Source organism: Balaenoptera borealis, assembly GCF_965194805.1.
Source record: "Balaenoptera borealis genome assembly, chromosome: 10".
NCBI classification, from domain to species: domain Eukaryota; kingdom Metazoa; phylum Chordata; class Mammalia; order Artiodactyla; family Balaenopteridae; genus Balaenoptera; species Balaenoptera borealis.
Genome location: NC_138874.1, coordinates 58937907 through 58962368, shown reverse-complemented (window position 1 = coordinate 58962368; position 24462 = coordinate 58937907). Strand labels below are relative to the sequence as shown.

General features: G+C 41.4%; 1 protein-coding gene and 1 long non-coding RNA gene across 3 annotated transcripts in view; one reads left to right on the top strand and one right to left on the bottom strand.

Moving 5' to 3' along the window:
- VCL (vinculin) overlaps window positions 1-2287 on the bottom strand; it is a 97773-nt gene extending 95486 nt beyond the window's left edge. The window contains exon 1 of one of the 2 annotated variants that reach the window (XM_082408759.1): window positions 1947-2287. In XM_082408759.1, coding sequence (XP_082264885.1) covers window positions 1947-2114 — 168 coding nt within the window. In that variant the 5' untranslated portion in view covers window positions 2115-2287. The remainder of the gene's footprint in view (window positions 1-1946) is intronic. The other variant, XM_082408760.1, reaches the window with a different exon arrangement.
- LOC309604602 lies at window positions 1073-23240 on the top strand. The gene is made up of 3 exons (XR_014230923.1): window positions 1073-1155; window positions 5060-5208; window positions 5673-23240. It is a non-coding gene; the product is annotated as an uncharacterized lncRNA (long non-coding RNA).
- The last annotated feature ends 1222 nt before the right edge of the window (window positions 23241-24462 follow it).

The following is a 24462-nucleotide window of genomic DNA, read 5'->3' as shown; positions in this document are numbered from 1 at the left end:
CCTATGGAGCTTCTCAAAAACACAAAGGCCTTGACCTGACCCCCTAAAGAGCTCCTCAGTAAGTCTGGGGTGGGAGCTGGACATCTTTATTTCTAAAAAGCCCCACTGGTGATTCTGATACACATCTCAACCTAAGAACCACTGATTTATTAAAATGCTCCCTATATAGCAGACATTCAATTCTTATTAATTCATGCATTGAAGCTCATAAATAACTTTTTTCTAAATAGCCTAACCAGATATCAGCCCCTAGACTATACACTAGCTGTGTTCCAAGTGCAACATGTGGTTTTAAGATTTCATTTCCTGAAGTACTCCTTGGAGGGACACTATTACCTTGTCTCTTTACATTGTTTCCTATTTGTTGAGAAATGGAGGCCTGGAATGCAGCCATGTTAGACAACACTACATAAGAATGTACTCCGGAGTCTTAGATTAAAATTAGTTATAAAAAGAACAAGAACAGTGTAGAACTAAACGTTTTGAATGAATTCAGTATTCTTCCTGAATACAGTCTAACTAAATCTACACACAAGGCAGATGGGGAATTTGGTCAGTAGCGTTCTCCTAGTTACCAGTCTCCTGAACTGTCTCCTGAACTGGGCCCCTGAAGACTGAGGAAGACTTTGAGCAGCTGAAGTGCGCTGAAGTGCTCTAATCAGATAAGGAACCCAAGCCCCACCCAGACCCACAGTTGCCTACCAGCCTCCTAACTACCCTGGAACACACTCGTTACACAGCTCAGTGGGGAAGCCGTATAAAATTTTTCCAAACTTGTTTCTCACAGGCAGCAGCAGTCTGCGTCACCCACCCAGGGTGGGAAAGAAAAGTGTGGTATTAGCCAGCGGAGTGTTAGGAGACTGGTCACAGCACCTCTTTTCCCCTTTCAGAAGTGGACTCCGCCTCCTCCAGGAATCACCTCAGTTATTAGTCACAGCTGTGGGCTACAGGGGTCTGCATAGCCACTTCGCCATCTAGGAAAGTTGTGGCTCGGGGAGGAGACGCCCCGTTCTTTTCTCCGGCAGGGGCCGCAGATCCCAGATTCCACAGGCCTCTCCCAGCAGCTCCATCTTGCTTCCTGCCAGGAGGAGGGGCCGACGAGGAGGGCCCCCGAGTCTGGAAAGGCCCCAGTGGGAGGAAGCCGTTTGACAGCAGGTAAAGCCAGGTGGAAATCTCCACGGGAGTTGGAGGGGGAGGAGGGGGAGGAAAGGCAACAGGGTTAAGCGAAAGGGGAAAAGGGATTCGTAGTCATGAATTACTGCATAAAGAGATCACCCGGTGTTTGTGGGTGCCAGAGGTGTGAGCAGAAGTAGAATGCCCGGGAAAGGAGGAGACAGGGACGAGTGGCCACTAAGACAAGTGGACAGAAGGGTCGGACGCGGGGAGCTCTGGGGAGGGCTCAGAGGTGGGTGAGGCGGGTTTCAAGGTGAGGGGCAGAAGTATTAGAAAGGAGAACAACGTGGCTCAAATAAGAATCCCTGGAAGGAAAGGCAGGGAATCAGCAGAGGAGCCCGCCAGCCCAGAGGCCAGACTGGGGAGGCCTAAAAAGGAGCTGAAAGCAAGGCTGTCAACGGGAGGGGCGACAGCCTGCTGAGGCAAAGGGGCTATCAGATATCCTAACGCCTATCATTTATTGAGCGCTTACTATGGGTCATAAGCTGCGCTAGCCACTTTATAAATACCACCTCGCTGAATCTTCACAACAAACCCGCAAGGCAGGCATTATTATGATTGCCCCCATTTTATAGATGAGGAAACTGAAACCCAGAGAGGCTCGGGGGCTTGCTCAAGGTCACAACGCGGGGGCGTCAGGATTCAAACCCGAGGCGGTCTGGCTCCCGAGCCCACCGGCAAAGCCACAGGCAGCGCAGGGGAGCCGCGAGGCGAGCCGGAACCCCAGGGACGTCTCCCGCCCCCGTTCCCCATCCCAGGCCCAGCGCGCTCACCCGAACGAGGTTACTGACGGCCGCCTGCACGGCGGCCACAGGCGCAGTGAGGTCAGGGATGGCTTTGCCGTCCACCTCGCCTTCCTCGTGCATGATCACCAGGTGCGAGATCTGCTGCGCCACCGGCTCCAGAATGCTCTCAATCGTGCGCGTATGAAACACCGGCATCGCGGCGGCGAGCGGGGCGGCGAACCGCGGGCTACAGAGAACTGAGAACGGCGGGGCCGGGAATCCGCGGAGAGACGGACTCTGAGCAGCGACTACGGAGTCCGGGCTTCCCTCGGCGTAACCAGCCTCGCGGGCGCCCCGCCCCCTCTCGTCACCGCGCCCAATGGCAGCGCCGCTCAGACCCGGGCCTCCACTCCTATTGGCCCCGCTTTGAGATGCTCCGCCCACGCAACCGCGCCGCCAAGGCCCCGCCCCGCCCCCATTCCCAAGGGAGGGGCCTGGGATTGGGGCTGAGCCGCGGGTTTTGCGACCGGATTCCCGAGCCCTAACGCCGGGCGCTCCTTATAAGGGCATGGTGGGAGCGGAGCGTGCGGCTGGAGTCGGGGCCCCGCCCCCCAGGGCCGCCTCCAGTGTTGGCTCTGCAGAGCTCCGCCCCTCTGCAGAATCACCTCAGCGGGGCGGGGTCTCCTCACCTCAGACGGCGCTGGAGTCTGAAGAGACCAGGGAGCTGTAAGTCTTCACCCTGCTCCCCAACTTTTCCCTTCACACGACGCCCTCAAAATACACTTTCCATTTCCTCTCAGTAATACATTCAAACACAGAAGTGCACAGAGAAAGCATAAGCGTCCCATTCATTCACACACACACTCCACCCACTCCCGAGCTCAGAGATATTCACAGTTTAAAGTTTGGTGTTCAGGCTTCTAGACCTTTATCTACTCATTATCTTGTACATATATATTTTCTAAGTAAATGGGATTAATCATATTCCTGGAACTTGATATTTTTTCCCCTTAATTAAAATCCCCTGGTGGTCTCACTCCTGGTAAATATAGGTCCAGGTCTACCTCATTCTTTTTAATGGCTGCATGGTACGCCATTGCCTGAAATCGAACAGTTTCCTAGTTATGGACATTTAGGTTGGTTTCTGTTTTTTGCTATTCAACAATTCTGCATGAACATCATTGTACTTGCTTCTGTATTGTACACATGTGTATTTATCGAGGACCTAGAAATGAAGTGAAAATGCAAAACTATGTACATTTTACATTTTGATAGATAAGACCAAATTGCCTATTCCTCTCACAGCATGCTTTGTAGAAGACGTCTTCTAAATGTCTTCCTCACCTCAAAATCTCTTTTGCCTAAGCTTCCCCATTCCAAGAGGAAACAGTTTCGCTGATACCTCCAAGCTGAAGATGCTCAAGTCAAATGCAAATATTTCTCAAGCACCCATGTTTTGCAAGAGACTAAACTAGTGTGTGTTGCCCTGTGCAATTCTTGAAATTATTTTTGCCTAGCGGTATATAGCCCCTGTTTCTGCTGTGTGTGTTACCAAGTCCTGTACTTTTCCTTCTCATAATACTTACACTTTTTTGTTACTGCTTTCATGTCCTTAGAGGCAATGGATTTCTTTCTCTCTCTCTTTTAAGCTAACGTTTATTTGGTACTTTCTAAATTCTAAGAAACTTTAAATTTGGTACTTTGTAATTTCTAAGGTCACACATAGGATGAGCTACTCAATTTGTGGGACCCAGTGCAAAATAAAAATGTGGATCAAAAAGCAGAAAAAAGTGCTGTTAAAGATACTAAAATGTAAAGCTTACTCCTTTCTTTGGTGTTCTCTCTCTCAACCTGTCATAGTATTTTTTATTTGCTATCGAATGTCACACTCCTGGGCAGGGAGATAACCTTTGGGATAAATACAGATCCCCCCATAGGAAATTGGGGGCCCATGCAACCCACTGGCTGCCTGAAGCCCCCTCCTGCTAGCCGCTGGACTGACATACTATTCCCAGCAAGGGACAGGAGGCCAAACCAGGCATCTCCCCTTACCACAGGCCTGCCTCCCCAACCCACAGCAAATGGGTGACCTCCAAAGGTATTACAACCTCCACACTGAGACTCTCTCAATAACTGGACAAAGAAAGGCAAGAGACTCACCCCCCAGCAAGTCAAGCACAAAAAAAATGCAGTGGCATTGATACCTTGGGTTGAGGATGACCACCTTCTTGCCTAACCCCTAGATACTATCGGTGGCACACACAGAGCCCTGCCCAAGGTAGAGTAGAGGGTAGAAGTAGTCACTGAACAAGGGCAGGGGAGGCTGGGTGAGGTCAGGGGGCCAGAGGTTGGGAGAGCAAGCAGCTGAAAACCCATCCAAGAGAGGTGGTAGAAGGGAGGACCATGTAGAAGCTGAGGTTCCAAGCCCCCAGTGCCTGTTCCAATTGTCCCATTGGACTTCCCTTCTAAAATACAAACTCAAAGATAAAATTATTAAGAATAAAGACAATGATTGCAGAGCATTTGACCCCAAATGTGAAGTTATGAGTGCAGGGTCCTGTGTAACTACACTGATTCGCACCCATGAACCTGACCCTAGTTACATAGCTGGTAACATAGGTCTGACCATGACTGACTTAATTACTAAACAGTTCCCTAGGAACTTCCATTCCTTATGGAGTTTCTTATCAAATCTATTAAAATTTTTCTCTAGTCCTACCATAGCTACCAAAGCTCTTTTCTCTGTTCACTATTTCACATTAGTAATAATAATATTTGGGTGATGGAACTGTATACGATTTGTTTTCTATAATCCTCACGCTGCCTCGACTTTGCTGATTGTATACTTATGTGCTGTTTAACACGTTCTCTGTCCTGTGAATTTCCTGCAAGTTGGCAGCGAGATTCAGAGGCTCGATCATGTAGTTGTCAACTGTAACATATGATCCCTGCCTACAATCTTGTAATCCAGGCTCCTCCTGACTGGCCATATTAACCTCCCTAAAATACCATATTGCATATCCAGTCCATGTGTTCCCCTCCATCCACATCCATATCCACTTCTGTCCCCTTCCTCCCCCACAATTCACATGCACCCTCTAAAATCTTCCATGGCACCTGTTAACACATTTTAATACATTTTAATGTCAATACCTCCACAGACTGGGCTCAGACCGACATTACTGCCTTCTGCTTTCCCATCCAGACCCACAGTCAGGTGGGTTACACAATGCAAAGAGCACAAACTCGGAAGTCATCAAGAGCTCAAGCCGTAATCCCAGCTTTACAACTTGATTGGGATAGAACTCTGGTGAGTGGCTTTTCTTCTCTCTGCCTCAATATCTTTCTTTGTAAAAGTGAAATGATACCACCCTCACAGAGCTGATATACGGATTGGTGAATGAATTTGTGTAAACACCAAGGAGCCCTCAGTAAAAGGAAGCTATTATTATTATTGGAGCAGTCACAAACAGACATATTCTAATATCCAAAAATCTGTGGTGGAGTTTCACTTTTGAGTTTTGCCTGCATTTCTTTCCCACCTAGAAAGTTCTCTCTACTTGTCTATGTCTTATCTACTCTGGTAGGTAAAATTCTAAGATGTCCCCCTAGATTTACGGCCCCTGGTCTAATCCCCAGGACTATGACTATAATAGATTTTACTCCCATGATTAGATGACGTTATATAGTACAGTTGAATTTAAGATAGGGAGGTTATCGAGGCAGGCCTCGCCTAATTGCATTAGCCCCCTTAAAGCAGAGAATTTTCTCCAGCTGGTCACAGAAGAGGAAATTAAAAATTAGAAGCACAAGAAGGATTTGACAAGCTATTGCTGGATTAAAGATGCAAGAAGCCACATATCAAGGAATGCAGGCAGCTTCTAGGAGCTAGGCCTGGCCCTGGCTGACAGACAGCAGGAAAACATGGACCTCATTCCCACAGCCGCAAGGAACTGAATTCTGCCAACAAGAAGAATGATCTTGGTAACAGATTCGCCCCAAAGCTTCCAGATGAGAACTCAGTCCAGTTGGCACCTTGATTACAGCCTTGTGATACTGAGCAGAGAACCCAGCCTCACCACACAGGACTTCTGACGTATACAATTTTGAGATAATAAATGGGCGTTGTGGGCTTCCCTGGTGGCACAGTGGTTAAGAATCCGCCTGCCAATTCAGGGGACATGGGTTCGAGCCCTGGACCGGGAAGATCCCACATGCCGCAGAGCAACTAAGCCCATGTGCCACAACTACTGAGTCTGCGCTCTAGAGCCTGCGAGCCACAACTACTGAGCCCACATGCCACAACTACTGAAGCCCGTGCACCTATAGCCCGTGCTCTGCAACAAGAGAAGCCACCGCAATGAGAAGCCTGAGCACCACAACGAAGAGTAGCCCCAGCTCGCCACAACTAGAGAAAGCCTGCGCGCAGCAACGAAGACCCAATGCAGCCAAAAATAAATAAATAAATTGATATAAAAAATAAAAAAATAAATGGGCGTTGTGAGGTAATTTGTTACATAGCAATAGAATAACTAATGCACCTATCTTCAAGGCCCACTTCTAGTTCTTTCTCTATGACTTCCCACTGCAAAGCCCTGGCATGAGCTCTTTATACAATCCTTTCTGCTTCATAGCACTTATCACACTTTTCCATTTATTAGATGACCATTTTACATTTCTCTCACATCTCTCTATGGCAGAGGCTGCTAGATGTCCCCAATATCTGTTCTGCTCTTCCTCTATAATAACAGAACCCCAGATTTATAGCTGGGCACTTAGCCACACGGTTTCAAATTGACACTTGGCAAGTTACAAAGCTTCGGTTCTCTCATCTCTAAAATGGGGATAATAATGTTTTCAATCTTACTGAATACAAAGGATTAGCACATAATAAGCACTCAAAAAATGTTACCAGAGAGAGAGAGGTCAATTCATAACCTGCACTAGACTAAGAACCATCATGAAAGTAAGTCAAAAATAATGTGGTGAAGATCATGTGATCAAGTTCCAAGCAAGAGGAGCTCACCATGGGCCTGAGGGTAAGAAAGAGTTTATGGGATAGTGGAATTAAATCTGGCCTCAAAGGAAGAATAATGTTTGGTTAGGCAGGCAAGGCGGCAGACATTCCAGAATGAGCAAGACCTGGAGGGAAGCATGTTCGGGAGAGTGATTAAATTAGTCAGACGAAAGTGAATGTTCATACAACTCAAAGATAAAGGTGAAAAGGTAAATTTCCACAAAATTATAATCTACAGAGGTTAGGGACTGTGTGACATTTGCTCGTGGTCGTGGCCAGCTCAACATTACTCTTTGCCGTGTAATTAGTCTGAAGGCCACTAATGATAGGGAACATTGTAAGATATGTAAAAATTTAGCATTTTCCAGTTAGAAGAAACTGGGGAAGAGTTTTGGATGCTGGCAGTTATTTTACACCGTGCCAATGACATGGGAAACTTTAGATTCTTTTAAGTCCGTAGCAATTCTCTGAGGTAGGTAGAAAACAAGAAGTACAGTTCTCTTTTTGTTACACAGACTGGGAAATTGAGACATAGTAGCAACTGTCAGTGTGAGTACAATTTGTGGAAATTTTAGTCAAGGATAGAGATTCTTCTATATTTAGTTGGGATGCTCAGTTTCGCTCCGTGTTTGTGTTCTCCTCCTGATGAGGTTTTGGACTGCTGTATGTCGGTCATGTGTCTAAGGATTTACTTACACCTACTCAGTACACTCCAGTGCACTTTACGTCCACGTGGGTCAATCTACAACTTACACATACACACTGCATTCCCCCATCTCACCACGGATGTACCTTCTCTCTCTAGAACACGTCACCAGCCCTCTCCCCACGCTGTCCCCACATAAGAACCACACAGTGGCTCAATCAGTAGTTCTTCCTTTCCTTCCCCAAATGCTGCATGCACACCCCACCCCACCCTCCACCCCCACCCAAAACCACAACCACTTCCGCCATCATTTTGAAATCAATGTGCTTCTTTTTCTTTTTTTTACCCCTAGCTTTAATAAGGTATAATTCACAAATAAAGACTGTTTATTTATTTATTTATATAAAATATACGGTATCATATATGTATATATACATTTATAGTATACAATGGGGTGTTTTGATATACAGATACATTGTGAAATGATCACCACAATCAAGCTAATTAACACATCCATCATCGCATATAGTTACCATTTTTCACGTATGTTGAGAATACTTAAGATCTACTTAGAAAATTTCAAGTATACAATACATTAACAGTATACAGTATTATTAACTATAGTCACCAGACTGTACATTAGGTCTCCAAAACTTACTCATCTTATAACTGAAAGTTTGTACACTTTGATCAACATCTCCCCATTTCTCCCACTCCGTCCATCCCATCCCATAGTAACCACCCTTCTACTCTTTGTTTCTACGAGTTTGACTTTTTTAGATATTACATGTAAGTGAGATCATGCAGTATTTATCTTTCTGTGTCTGGCTTATTTCACTTAGCATACTGTCTTCCAGTTTCATCCATGTTGTTGCAAATGGCAGAATTTCCTTCTTTTTTAATGCTGAATAATATTCCACTGTATACATATACCACATTTTCTTTATCATTGCGTGGACACATAGGTTCTTTCCATGTCTTGGCTATTGTGAATAATGCTGCAATGAACATGGGAGTGCAGATATCTTTTCAAGAGTTAGATTTTGTTTCCTTTGGATATATACACAGAAGTAGAATTGCATTTTCTAAAGAAGACATCCAAAAAGGTGCTCAATATCAATAATCAACAGGGAACTGCGAATCAAAACCACACAGATATCACCTCATATCTGTTAGAATGGCTCCTATCAAAAAGTCAGAAAATAACAAGTGTTGGTGAGGATGTGGAGAAAAGTGAATCCTTATACACTTTTGGGAATGTAAATTGGTACAGCCATTATGGAAACCAGTATGGAGCGTCCTCAAAAATTAAAAATAGAACTACCATATGATCCTGCTCTTTCTTGACCAAGCTTTTAAAAATTCAATGTGAATTTAAACCATTTTCAACTTTACACCTTTTTCCAGTTTTCTCAGTTTTTTATTGCACTTCAACCTTCTTCACTGTGTGAGAAAGCTACAAAGAATGGTATTAAATATTATGTAGAATTTCAGCTTCCAAAGGTAACTACTAATAACATTTTAATATATTCCCTTTTAGCCTTTTTTCTGTTCATATATATTTTTATGTGTATGTTCAATTTTTTCTTATACAATTTTTTCTGAGATAATTTACATACTATAAAATTCACCCTTTTAAAATATAGTGTTCAATTTTTATTCCTGCTATTTTCACCTTAACATTATTATATCAAGAACATACGCCCATGACATTGAATATTCTTCAAACCTTGATTTTTATAGTCAGTTTATAGACATATTACATTTAAAGTTGCAAGAACCATAATTTATTTAAACAACTTTCTAGTTTTGGACATTTAGGTTGTCTCCAACTTTTTATTATTGTAAATAGTGCTTTGAAAAATAGCCTTGGGTTTTTATTTTTATATGCATTGAATTGTTGCTTTAACACCTTTACTACTTATGAGTTGAACAAACACCATTGGTTACCTACTCAGTAGGCATTCTCTCCTTCATCCTTAGCTTGTAGAATCTAATACTTTGGAGAAGTATATTAGTTATCTATTGCTGTACGTAAATTACTCCAAAACAATAATCTTTTACTCTCTCATGTTTTCTGTGGTTCAGGAATTTGGAAGTAACTTGGCTGGGAAGTTCTAGCTCAGAGTCTCTCATGAGGCTGCAGTCAGATAGTAGCTACAGCTGGGGTCATCTCAAAAGCTTCTTCAATCATATGTCTGATACCTGGACTAGGAAGACTCGAAGACCACGGGGGCTTAAGTGATGGAACCCTTCAGGCATCTCTTTCTATTTCTATGTGGTCCCTCCCATGGGCTCTCAAGCATGATGATTTCAGGGTAGCCAGACTTCTTTACAGGACTCAGAATTCCAAAGGCACATCTCCCAAGAGATCAAGAGCTATGCAGAAGCTGTATTGCCTTTCCTAACCTAGCCTTGAAAGTCACAAATATCACTTCTCACCTGAATCATACATGAGTCCTCCCAGATTCCAGGAAGGGAACATAGACCCATTTCTTGATGGAGAAGTATCAATTCACATTTAAGGAGAACATTTGAAAAGTGTTATCTGTCAAAGGAGGCAAATATGCTGAGAGAAGGTGGGCCCCTCCCCAAACATAAGGGATGAACGATGCTTTCTCTGAACCAAGTATGATAATCCCACTCTTTGTTGTTGGTATAAAAGATACCACCAGTTGTCCACCCAAAATGTATTTCCCCTTCCTCCTATCAGAACTCAGCTAACTATACTAAATTACCCAGGCTTTCTTGCAGCTAGAATAGCCAAGGGATCAATTCTGCCCAATGAAACCAAACTCAGAGATCTAAAAAACCTTTTGCTTTTCTGAGATGGATACTTGCCCCTTTCTAATGCACAAGAACATAGCTCCAGGGGTAGTCCTTGATGGACATGAGTCAATCAATACAGTCTCTCCACCTGCTCATAGTGATTGGTTCAAAAGTAAGCAATTGACAAAAAGAATAAAATACCTAGGAATAAACCTACCTAAGGAGACAAAAGATCTGTATGCAGAAAGCTATAAGACACTGAGGAAAGAAATCAAAGACAATGCAAACAGATGGAAAGATATACCATATTCTTGGATTGGAAGAATCAACATTGTGAAAATAAATATACTACCCAAAGCAATCTACAGATTCAATGCAATCCCTATCAAAATACCAATGGCATTTTTCACAGAACTAGAACAAGAAATTTTACAGTTTGTATGGAAACACAAAAGACCCCGAATAGCCAAAGCAATCCTGAGAAAGAAAAACAGAGCTGGAGGAATCAGGCTCCCTGACTTCAGACTATACTACAAAGCTACAGTAATCAAGACAGTATGGTACTGGCACAAAAAGAGAAATATAGATCAATGGAACAGGATACAAAGCCCAGAGGTGAACTCACGCACATATGGTCAACTTATCTTTGGCAAAGGAGGCAAGAATATACAATGGAGAAAAGACAGCCTCTTCAATAAGTGGTGCTGGGAAAACTGGACAGCTACATGTAAAAGAAAGAAATTAGAACACTTCCTAACACCATACACAAAAATAAACTCAAAATGGATTAAATACCTAAATGTAAGGCCAGACACTATAAAATTCTTAGAGGAAAACATAGGCAGAACACTCTATGACATAAATCACAGCAAGTACCTTTTTGACCCACCTCCTAGAGAAATGGAAATAAAAACAAAAATAAACAAATGAGACCTAATGAAACTTAAAAGCTTTTGCACAACAAGGGAAACCATAAACAAGATGAAAAGACAACCCTCAGAATGGGAGAAAATATTTGCAAATGAAGCAACAGACAAAGGATTAAGCTCCAAAATATACAAGCAGCCCACGCAGCTCAATATCAAAAAAATCAAACAACCCAATCCAAAAATGGGCACAAAACCTAAACAGACATTTCTCCAAAGAAGATATACAGATGGCCAACAAATGCATGAAATGATGCTCAACATCACTAATCATTAGAGAAATGCAAATCAAAACCACAATGAGGTATCACTTCACCGGTCAGAATGGCCATCATCAAAAAACCTAGAAACAATAAATGCTGGAGAGGCTGTGGAGAAAAGGAACCTTCCTGCACTGTTGGTGGGAATGTAAATTGATACATTCAATTTGGAGAACTAAGCCACTATGGAGAACAGTATGGAGGTTCCTTAAAAAACTAAAAATAGAACTACCATATGACCCAGTAATCCCACTACTGGGCATATACTCTGAGAAAACCATAATTCAAAAAGAGTCATGTACCACAATGTTCATTGCAGCTCTATTTACAATAGCCAGGACATGGAAGCAACCTAAATGTCCATGACAGATGAATGGATAAAGAAGATGTGGCACATATATGCAATGGAATATTACTCAGCCATTAAAAGGAACAAAATTAAGTTACTTGTAATGAGGTAGATGGACCTAGAGTCTGTCATACAGAGTGAAGTCAGTCAGAAAGAGAAAAACAAATACCATATGCTAACGCATATGTATGGAATCCAGAAAAACGGTACTGATGAACCTAGTGGCAGGGCAGGAATAAAAACGCAGATGTAGAGAACGGACTTGAGGACACAGTGGGGGAAGGGGAAGCTGGGACGAAGTGAGAGAGTAGCATTGACATATATACACTACCAAATGTAATATGGATGGCTAGTGGGAAGCTGCTGCATAGCACAGGGAGATAAGCTTGATGCTTTGTGATGACCTAGAGGGGTGGGACAGGGAGGGTTGGAGGGAGGCTCAAGAGGGAGGGGATATGGGGATATATGTATACTTATAGCTGATTCACTTTGTTGTACGGCAGAAACTAACACAACATTTTAAAGCAATTATACTCCAATAAAGACGTTAAAAAAAAAAAAGTAAGCAATTAATCCAATTTGTTCTGATATGAGAAAGAGTGACTCCCAGGTGTAGGAGCTACCAGAGACATGCTTTCTTTTCCCTCAAGGTATGGTGTAAAAATGGAAGCATATGCAGCCATTTCACTTACATGGTGGGAGAGTCTGGAGCTCTGAGGAACACCATAAAGAGCTTGAATATGAAGGCAACACTGTGGAGAAAGAAAGTGAGAAAGAGAGAAATATGTCCTCAGTGAAATTTTTATTTTGGACTCAATTCTCACCTGATGCCAGTCTAACCTGAGGATTTTTCAGTTACTGAGTATATTGATCAAGGTTCTCCTGAGAAACAGAACCAATAGAAACCAAAGAGATTTATTGTAAGGAATTGGCTCATTATGGAGGAGGACAAGTCCCATGATCTGCAGGGTGAATTGGCAATCCGGAGACCCAGGAGAGTGATTTAGTTCTAGTCCAAGTCTGAAGGCCTGAGAACCAGGAGAGCCAGTGGTATAATTCCTGTCAAGGGCTGGCTGGCTCAAGACCCAGGAAAAGCTCATGTTTCAGTTCTAGTCCAAAGGCAGGGAAAAAGGCCTTGTCCCAGTTGGAAGGCAAGCAGGAAAGAATTCTCTGTTCCCTGGGCGGTGTTCACCCTTTTTGTTCTATTCAGGCCTTCAGTTGATTGGATGAGACCCACTCACATTAGGGAAGGCAATCTGCTTGACTCAGTCTACCAATTTAAATGTTAATCTCATCCAAAAACACCCTCACAGAAACACCCAGAAAAATGACCAAGTATCTGGGCACCTCATGGCCCAGTCTAGATGGCACAAAATTAACCACACTGAGCAAATTAGTCTTGTGGTTTAAGTCAGTTTGATTTGGGTTTTCTTTTTTTAGCCACACCACATGAAATGCAGGATCTTAGTTCCCCCACCAGGGATCAAACCCGCACCCCCTGCAGTGGAAGCTCGGAGTGTTAACCACTGGACCACCAGGGAACTCCCTGATTTGATTTTCTTTCACTTGCAACCAAAAGAGGCTAACTTGATACAGGGCACCTATTGTGTGCTAGACTGTGCCAGGTGCACAGAAGTGGTGATGAAGACAGAGCTTACAGTCTAGCAGCGTGTGTAGGAAGGTCATTGCTTTAAAAAAAAAAATGTTATTAAAGCATAACATTCAGGTAACTGCAGCCTGGTTGACATCTTGACTACAGTCTCATGAGAGACCCCGAATCAGAACCACCCAGATAAGCTGTTCCCAAATCCCTGACCCAGAGAAATTCATGTGAGATAATAAATGGTTTTTGTTGTTTTATGCCATTAAGATTTTGGGTAATTTGATACACAGGAATAGATATCTAATACACCCCTCCCACAGAAGTATTCACTAATCTGATTTCTATCATCATCGTAGATTAGTGTTGCCTTTTCTTGATATTTATACAAATGGAATCACACAGTATGTACTCTTTTGTGCCTGGCTTCTTCCACTCATCATATAGCTGTGAGGTTCATCCAGATGCTTACATACTGCAGTATTCTGTTCTTTGTTGTTGTATGGTATTTCATTTCATGAATATACCAAAATTTAGCCTTTCTGCTGTTGGTGGACATTTGATTTTTTTCCCAAAATTTGGCTATATATGAATAAAACTTCTATGAACACTCATATATGTCTTTTGGTTGGAGAGATACACTCATTTTTCTTAGAAGCCATTTCTTTTTAAAAGGTAACTCCCTTATTTTTTTAAAAATAAATTTTATTTATTTTATTTTATTTTTTGGCTGCATTGGGTCTTCATTGCTGCACCCGGGCTTTCTCTAGTTGTAGCAAACGGGGGCTACTCTTCGTTGCGGTGTGCGGGCTTCTCATTGTGGTGGCTTCTCTTGTTGCGGAGCACGGGCTTTAGGCACACAGGCTTCAGTAGTTGTAGCACGCAGGCTCAATAGTTGTGGCTTTTGGGCTCTAGAGCGCAGGCTCAGTAGTCGTGGCGCACAGGCTTAGTTGCTCCGCGGCATGTGGGATCTTCCCGGACCAGGGCTCGAACCCTTGTCCCCTGCATTGGCAGATGGATTCTTAACCACTGCACCACCAGGGAAGTCCAGAAGCCATTTTTTCATGTAATATTTCTTGCTGCTTCTAACTTTCCCATGCAACTGCCTACTCTGATATTTTACTTATTAATTTGTCCTGCTATTCTTTTGAAAATGACTGTAAACGCAATCATACCTTTTAAACATCTCCAAACAACGCTTAATTTGTACAAGTACTTATAATGGTAAAGGAATAATCAGAGGACGCTCTGTTTTTTTAGGTGTTCAGATGAGTTCTTTATATCTTACTCATTCCCACGGATTTTCTTAATCCATCAAATGGAACTTTCAGTCCTAGATTTTTATGCACAGAGAACTTTCAGCAATGTTTTTGCACATTCCAGATTAACCCTAGTGAGTAAAGCCACTACATAGCAAAAGTGTTGATTAGCTAATTTCGGCATATGCCAGCAGTTCTCAAGGTTTTTGGTCTCAGGACCTCTATACACTCCTAAAAATTGTTGGGGACCCCAAAGATCTTTTGTTTATGTGACTATATTTATCAATATTTACTGCTTTAAAGAAATTATCAAACTTTTACTTATTTATTTATTCATTTTAAAATAACCATAATAAACCCACCATATGTTAACATAAATAACATAATTTTTATGAAAAATAATGTGGACCCCCTGAAACAGTTTTAGAGAATCTAAGAGGTCTCTAGACTATACTTTGAACCACTGGTCCATGCTTATGAGTTCCTTGCCCCTATCATACCATATTGTAGCATTCATCTCTTATTTTGACTTCCCAGCATCACATTCATCTTTATTTGGTGACAAAACCCTTCTTTCCTAAGGAGAACGTATTCAAGATGGTCCAGATGAGGCTGACCACACCCCTTTTCCCACTCAATGATAAATAAGCATGTGACCTCTGACTGGCCAAAGATTCTTGGGAACTCTCATGCTGAGCTATTAGACAATTTCTCTCTCTCTCTTCCCTCCCCCACCCCCCATCCACGTTGTGAATCATGGCCTGACAACAGCTTTCTTCCCCATTACATGGAGAGAGCTGTCCAAGAGCTGGGAAAGATCCAGTCCTTGATGACATCATTTGAATCACTAAAGCAAGCCATGACTGAAAAACCTCTCCTTCCTCTTCTCAATTGTGTCAGCCAATTTGCTGTAAGTTAGGTTTCTATCACTGACAACTGAAGGAGCCCTGATTAAAACACACTGATAACATTTGCATGTCAATTGTAATCTTCAGTATTTAAGTGTAACATGAGAATTTCAGGCATTGTGATAGGAGGACAGGCAAAATATTTAGAGGCATGGAGTCTTCCAGACATTTAGGTCAGTAGTTCTAAAATTTGACTACACCTTGGAATCAACAAAGGGAGTTTCTTCAAAATACAAATTTCTAGGCTCTGCCCAGAATACTCTGACTCAGTAGGTCTGTAATGGGGCCAAAGTATCTGTATTGTTAATAAGATCCCTTGGTGATCCCGACACAGTCAGTCCCAGCTCTGGCATTTGGTAAAGACTAACCTAGGAAGCTACCCACTCCATCTGTAAGAACAATACTTGCTACAGTGTGGATTTCTATGTGTCTATAAAGAAAACTTTCTTGGCTGGTACAGGAATGCTATGATTTTCAGAAATTCACTTAAGAGAAAGCCTGAAATCTATAAATTTGGTAAAATGTTCACACACAGCATAGCATCCACGTACTTCCTGTCATTGCCTTTGTTCTTGCATCTTTTCTAAGTAGCCTTTGGTCAAAGCAGAAGGAAAGTTGAAGAAACTTGATTAGGGCTTTAAAATAAAAAACCAGGGACTTCCCTGGTGGCGCAGTGGATAAGAATCTGCCTGCCAATGCAGGGGACATGGGTTTGAGCCCTGGTCCGGGAAGATCCCACATGCCGCGGAGCAACTAAGCCCATGCGCCACAACTGCTGAGCCCATGTGCTACAACTACTGAAGCCCTCATGCCTAAAGCCCACACTGCACAACAAGAGAAGCCACCATAAGGAGAAGCCCGCGCACCGCAACGAAGAGTAGCCCCCACTCGCTACAACTAGAGAAAGCCCAAGTGCAGCAACGAAGACCCAACGCAGCCAAAAATAAATATAAATAAATAAATAAATATAAAAAATAAAATTAAAACCCAATTCATTTCTCACAGACTTTACATCTTAACTTTAGATGCCACTGTCTCTTCAAGTCCAAAGGTAACTTAACAATTTGTATAGATATTGCTGAGCAGAGGAGTCTGGAAGGAGCAGTAAGTTCAAAAGCTATAGGAAGAAAAAACAAAAAAGTATTTTATCATGTGGTTTGGAACTAAAGAAAATAATCTCATCAGCTTAAGCAAATTATAGTTATTAGCCCAAGAAACTGAGACATAGAGAGACCAAAGGTAGAAAAATCTAGATTGGATTCCACCTTTTACCCTCTGGGAGCTATAACATTTAACACTCAGTATGTTTCTTCTATCCTCCTCCTAATGTGCATACCCTTTTGCTTTGGAGAATTCCTCTCCTACTTCATATGACCTGGTGGGGCTCTTAATTACAGTTTTCCCTTTTCTCTAACCTTTTCCCCTCACGATTACCAAAGTAGAGTGACTATACCTAGGACCGGCCAATCATAATATCCCACCTCCTTGGTAATAGTCAACCATTCAAGAATGGACACACAACCCTAGCAGAACCAATCTAAACCCTTCCCTGAAATTGACTTATGAGTATTGTGAGAGACAGAGAGAAATTCTCTATTGGACATACTAAACTTGAAAGATGTGAAACTGGAGTTGTTGAAGACAATTTCCCCAGAGTCCTATCTAGAGTAGAAAAAAATGAGGCCAAACCACAGAGAGAAGCAAGGCATAAAGACAGGGAAAGAAGAAAACTTTGTCCCATTGTTTGAGCCCCTGAATCCAGTTATGCTTAAAGCCAGAGCCTGCCCTGAACCACTCAAATGTAAGAACCAATAAATGTCCCTTGGCTTTAGCTAAGTTAAGTTAGGATTCTCTCATCAGCAGTCAGAAGAGCCCTGGTTAACACACATTGCTATTCCCCAGTCTTGTCTGTGTCCCTAGCCTGAGAAAAGGGAAAAAACTGTATACTAAATGGTTTGCACCAGCTTGAGAAGATAAAGGTATTCAAATCACCCAAACAGGAGAGGTATTTCTTCCCTTTTCCTACCACCCCCAATACACACCCTACAGCATCAGGCACACATTTAATATTTTTATTTGAGGACTCATTTTGAGAACGGCACAGTATTATAGTTTGGAGTATTGTGAATAATTATATTACTATCTTTTCTAAGAGAACTCTTGTTTTCTCTCCAATATGTGACCTATACAAACCTTGCTTTTTATAAAGAGGTTTTATTTTTATTTTGAAACATTTTCTAAGGATACTTATAATCAGCATGTTTTACAGCCCCCTGATTTGGTAATTATTTAATGGAAGTCAATGAGAGAATGTAAGCCACTTAGCAAAATTCCTAACATGCAATTCATTCTCCTAAGCAAGGGAGACTTGCATTACTCTTTATGTGCTCAGAAGTGATTTCTCCAGAAATCAGAGTGTATTCGTAGATAAATCAACCCTGGAGCATGGCATTTTATAGAATGACAGAGAATCTTGGAAAGGAGGTGGAAAATAACTAGCATTAATTATAGGCCTGTTGTGAAGTGCTCGTTTTACGTAGGTAACCCAAATGCTTGGGTTTCATCAGCCTAAGGTTACAAATTTCAGCCGTGTGTCCATTAATACTAAAACAAATACTTAATACTCATTCCTCCGAATGCCAAAAAGTCACCTTTTCAATATGACCTGGTGAGAAGGGCTATCTCTTGAGGGGTCAGGAATAGATCTGTAGGATTCTGCTGCTTTGGCCTCCTCACCTTGTGGTCTCTCTCAGGGACCTTGATGAGACCATCAAGGTAGGGGACACCTCTGCCCTACTTCTCCCCACGGGTATCCACGGTCTGGCATCAGGAAAGGGGTGTTGCTCTGCTCTTAGCTACCTCTCCCACACGTGGCAGTTCTTAGGAGTCAAATGCACTTAAACAAACAAACCCAAAAAAGACATGTGTTGCATAGATAGAAGAATATCTCAAAGAATCAAAGTTAGGAGGTACAGCCTAGCCTCATCAGTGACAGAACAAAAGGGATTATGGAGTGGTTGAGTACAATGGCAGATATCTATCTATATCTGTATCTTCTCAGGGCTCCTGCTTCATTCTCCTCCCTCTGTACTGACTTTCCTTTTTCATCCACAGTATGAAAATGACTGCCCCAGCTCTCTTGGTTCCCTCCCCATTTTCTGTCACAGACATCTTCCTTAATGCGTTTCTTACACATTTAATACTATCTTGATTCTGCTTCTCAGAAGACCTGGACTAACACATCCAACATCAGTACATTCTGGATTATTGTGTCTTAAAAACTACTGTGTGACATGGAGAAGATGGCCGTCTCAAGCCAAGGACAAGCCTTGGGAGAAAGCAAGCCTGCCGACACCTTGATCTTGGACTCACAGCCTCCAGAACCAGGAGAAAATAAATTTCTGTTGTTTGAGCCACTCAAAAAAAAAACAAAAAACAAAAATACTGCTATGTGAAGGTCAGCAATTGACAACAGCTGTCACTGTGTACAGTTTCTCCTCCGACATGAGATGAAGTTCATGCCTGCAGTCCCTCCTACAGTTCTCAGGGTTCCCTCATAAAAAACAACTGGAAAAAATTACACTCTTCTCCAAGAGTGAGCAATAATTTATAGGCAAAGCGCAGCCTAAATTCATAGAGGAAAGGAGAGGTTCCACTTCAAGGTAGCTAAAAGGTACACTCAATTTACATTATCAAACACGTAATTTCTTTATGGAAAACCACTAAATTTGAGTTCTGTCACTGTATTCAATTTTTCTCCCAAGAACAATGGGTGGATAGTTTGTGTACATTTGCATAATTTAAAAACAAAGTCGCAACTCTTCCAGAAAAGAGGGCAGTGGATTCTCAATGTGTATCCAGATCTTCACTTCTTACCAGGAAGGAACTGCTTGTAAATTTTAAGTTACTCTTTTTATTCCACTTTACAAATTTCAAAATCCAGTCTCTATCAAGATAATCACTGCACATATATTGTCTCATTTAATCCTAAAAATAATTATGTCTTTCATTCATCTCCATTTTACAGAAGAGGAAACTACATTTCAGAGAAATTAGGAAATTTAGAAATTAGGAAATTGCTCCACTAAGTCTTAGAGACAGAAATTAAACCCAGCTCCTTCTAGCTCACAATCTCATGTCTTTCCACTGCTTTCAGAGATGCTATTAAAAATCTTGTTTGGATTCATAAAAAGATAGACAAGATGAAAAGACAGAGGGCTATGTACCAGATGAAGGAACAAGATAAAACCCCAGAAAAACAAGTAAATGAAGTGGAGATAGGCAACCTTCCAGAAAAAGTATTCAGAATAATGATAGTGAAGATGATCCAGGACCTCGGGAAAAGAATGGAGGCAAAAATCGAGAAGATGCAAGAAATGTTTAACAAAGACCTAGAAGAATTAAAGAACAAACAAACAGAGATGAACAATACAATAACTGAAATGAAAACTACACTAGAAGGAATCAAGAGCAGAATAACTGAGGCAGAAGAACGGATAAGTGACCTGGAAGACAGAATGGTGGAATTCACTGCTTTGGAACAGAATAAAGAAAAAAGAATGAAAAGAAATGAAGACAGCCTAAGAGACCTCTGGGACAACATTAAATTCAACAACATTTGCATTACAGGGGTCCCAGAAGGAGAAGAGAGAGAGAAAGGACCAGAGAAAATATTTCAAGAGATTATAGTGGAAAACTTCCCTAACATGGGAAAGGAAATAACCACCCAAGTCCAGGAAGCACAGAGAGTCCCATACAGGATAAACCCAAGGAGAAACACGCTGAGACACATAGTAATCAAATTGGCAAAAATTAAAGACAAAGGAAAATTATTAAAAGCAGCAAGGGAAAAATGACAAATAATATACAAGGGAACTCCCATAAGGTTAACAGCTGATTTCTCAGCAGAAACTCTACAAGCCAGAAGGGAGTGCCATGATATACTTAAAGTGATGAAAGGGAAGAACCTACAACCAAGATTACTCTACCCAGCAAGGATCTCATTTAGATTTGATGGAGAAATCAAAAGCTTTACAGACAAGCAAAAGCTAAGAGAATTCAGCACCACCAAACCAGCTCTACAAAAAATGCTAAAGGAACTTCTCTAAGTGGGAAACACAAGAGAAGAAAAGGACCTACAAAAACAAACACAAAACAATTAAGAAAATGATAATAGGAACATATATATCGATAATTACCCTAAATGTGAATGGATTAAATGCTCCAACCAAAAGACACAGGCTTGCTGAATGGATACAAACACAAGACCCATATATATGCTGTCTACAAGAGACCCACTTCAGACCTAGGACACATACAGACTGAAAGTGAGGGGATGGAATAAGATATTCCATGCAAATGGAAATCAAAAGAAAGCTAGAGTAGTAATACTCATATCAGATAAAATAGACTTTAAAATAAAGAATGTTACTAGAGACAAGGAAGGGCACTACATAATGATCAGGGGATCAATCCAAGAAGAAGATATAACAATTATAAATATATATGCACCCAACATAGGAGCACCTCAATACATAAGGCAACTGCTAACAGCTATAAAAGAGGAAGTCGACAGTAACTCAGTAACAGTGGGGGACTTTAACAACTCACTTACACCAATGGACAGATCATCCAGAATGAAAATAAATAAGGAAACAGAAGCTTTAAATGACACAATAGACCAGATAGATTTAATTGATATTTATAGGGCATTCCATCCAAAAACAGCAGATTACAATGTCTTCTCAAGTGCGCACGGAACATTCTCCAGGATAGATCACATCGTGGGTCACAAATCAAGCCTCAGTAAATTTAAGAAAATTGAAATCATATCAAGCATCTTTTCTGACCACAATGCTATGAGATTAGAAATCAATTACACGGAAAAAAACGTAAAAAACACAAACACATGGAGGCTAAACAATATGTTACTAAATAACCAAGAGATCACTGAAGAAATCAAAGAGGAAATCAAAAAATACTTAGAGACAACTGACAATGAGAACACGATGATCCAAAACCTATGGGATGCAGCAAAAGCAGTTCTAAGAGGGAAGTTTATAGCTATACAAGCCTACCTCAAGAAACAAGAAAAATCTCAAATAAACAATCTAACCTTACACCTAAAGGAACTAGAGAAAGAAGAACAAACAAAACCCAAAGTTCACAGAAGGAAAAAAATCATAAAGATAAGAGCAGAAATAAATGAAACAGAAACTAAGAAAACAATAGCAAAGATCAATAAAGCTAAAAGCTGGTTCTTTGAGAAGATAAACAAAATTAATAAACCATTAGCCAGACTCATCAAAAAAAGAGGGAGAGGGGACTTCCCTGGTGGCACAGTGGTTGAGAATCTGCCTGCCAATGCAGGGGACACGGGTTCGAGCCCTGGTCTGGGAAGATCCCACATGCCGCGGAGCAACTAGGCCCGTGAGCCACAATTACTGCGCCTGCGCGTCTGGAGCCTGTGCTCCACAACAAGAGAGGCCGCGATAATGAGAGGCCTGTGCACCACGATGAAGAGCGGCCCCCACTTGCCGCAGCTAGAGAAAACCCTTGCACAGAAACGAAGACAAAACACAGCCATAAATAAATAAATAAATAAAATTTTAAAAAAAATTAAAAGAAAAAAAAAGAGGGAGAGGACTCAAATCAATAAAATTAGAAATGAAAAAGGAGAAGTTACAACAGACACCGTAAAATACAAAGTATCCTAAGAGACTACTACAAGCAACTCTATGCCAATAAAATGGACAACCTGGAAGAAACGGACAAATTCTTAGAAAGGTATAACCTTCCAAGACTGAACCAGGAAGAAATAGAAAATATGAGCAGACCAATCACAAGCAACAAAATTGAAACTGTGATTAAAAATCTTGCAACAAACAAAAGTCCAGGACCAGATGGCTTCACAGGTGAATTCTATCAAACATTTAGAGAAGAGCTAACACCCATCCTTCTCAAACTCTTCCAAAAAATTGCAGAGGAAGGAACACTCCCAAACTCATTCTATGAGGCCACCATCACCCTGATACCAAAACCAGACAAAGATACTACAAAAAAAGAAAATTACAGATCAATATCACTGATGAATATAGATGCAAAAATCCTCAACAAAATACTATCAAACAGAATCCAACAACACATTAAAAGGATCATACACCATGATCAAGTGGGATTTATCCCAGGATGCAAGGATTCTTCAATATATGCAAATCAATCAATGTGATACACCATATTAACAAATTGAAGAATAAAAACCATATGATCGGGCTTCCCTGGTGGTGCAGTGGTTGAGAATCTGCCTGCCAATGCAGGGGACACGGGTTCGAGCCCTGGTCTGGGAAGATCCCACATGCCGTGGAGCAACAGGGCCCGTGAGCCACAACTACTGAGCCTGCGCGTCTGGAGCCCGTGCTCAGCAACAAGAGAGGCGGCGATAATGAGAGGCCCGCGCACCGCGATGAAGAGTGGCCCCCACTTGCCGCAACTAGAAAAAGCCCTCGCACAGAGACGAAGACCCGACACAGCCATAAATAAATAAAAATAAATAAATAAAAATTAAAAAAAAAAAAAAAAAGGCTCATCGGCCCTTTTAAAAAAAAAAAAAAAAAACAACCATATGATCATCTCAATAGATGCAGAAAAAGCTTTTGACAAAATTCAACACCCATTTATGATAAAAACTCTCCAGAAAGTGGGCATTGAGGGAACCTACCTCAACATAATAAAGGCCATATATGACAAACCCACAACAAACATCATTCCCAATGGTGAAAAACTGAAAGCATTTCCTCTAAGATCAGGAACAAGACAGGATGTCCACTCTCGCCACTATTATTCAACATAGTTTTGGAAGTCCTAGCCACAGCAATCAGAGAAGAAAAAGGAATAAAAGGAATACAAATTGGAAAAGAAGAAGTAAAACTGTCACTGTTTGCAGATGACAAGATACTATACATAGAGAATCCTAAAGATGCCACCAGAAAACTACTAGAGCTAATCAATGAATTTGGTAAAGTAGCAGGATACAAAATTAATGCACAGAAATCTCTTGCATTCCTATACACTAATGATGAAAAATCTGAAAGAGAAATTAAGGAACCACTCCCATTTACAACTGCAACTAAAAGAATAAAATACCTAGGAATAAACCTACCTAGGGAGACAAAAGACCTGTATGCAGAAAACTATAAGACACTGATGAGAGAAATTAAAGCTGATACAAACAGATGGAGAGATATACCATGTTCTTGGATTGGAAGAATCAACATAGTGAAAATGACTATACTACCCAAAGCAATCTACAGATTCAATGCAATCCCTATCAAATTACCAATGGCCTTTTTTACAGAACTAGAACAAAAAATCTTAAAATTTGTATGGGGACACAAAAGACCCCGAATAGCCTAAGCAGTCTTGAGGGAAAAAAACGGAGCTGGAGGAATCAGACTACCTGACTTCAGACTATACTATAAAGCTACAGTAATCCAGACAATATGGTACTGGCACAAAAACAGAAACATAGATCAATGAAACAAGATAGAAAGCCCAGAGATAAGCCCATGCACCTATGGTCAACTAATCTATGACAAAGGAGGCAAGGATATACAATGGAGAAAAGACAGTCTCTTCAATAAGTCGTGCTGGGAAAACTGGACAGCTACATGTAAAAGAATGAAATTGGAACACTCCCTAACACCATACACAAAAATAAACTCAAAATGGATTCGAGACCTAAATGTAAGACCGGACACTATAAAACTCTTAGAGGAAAACACAGGAAGAACACTCTTTGACATAAATCACAGCAAGATCTTTTTTGATCCAC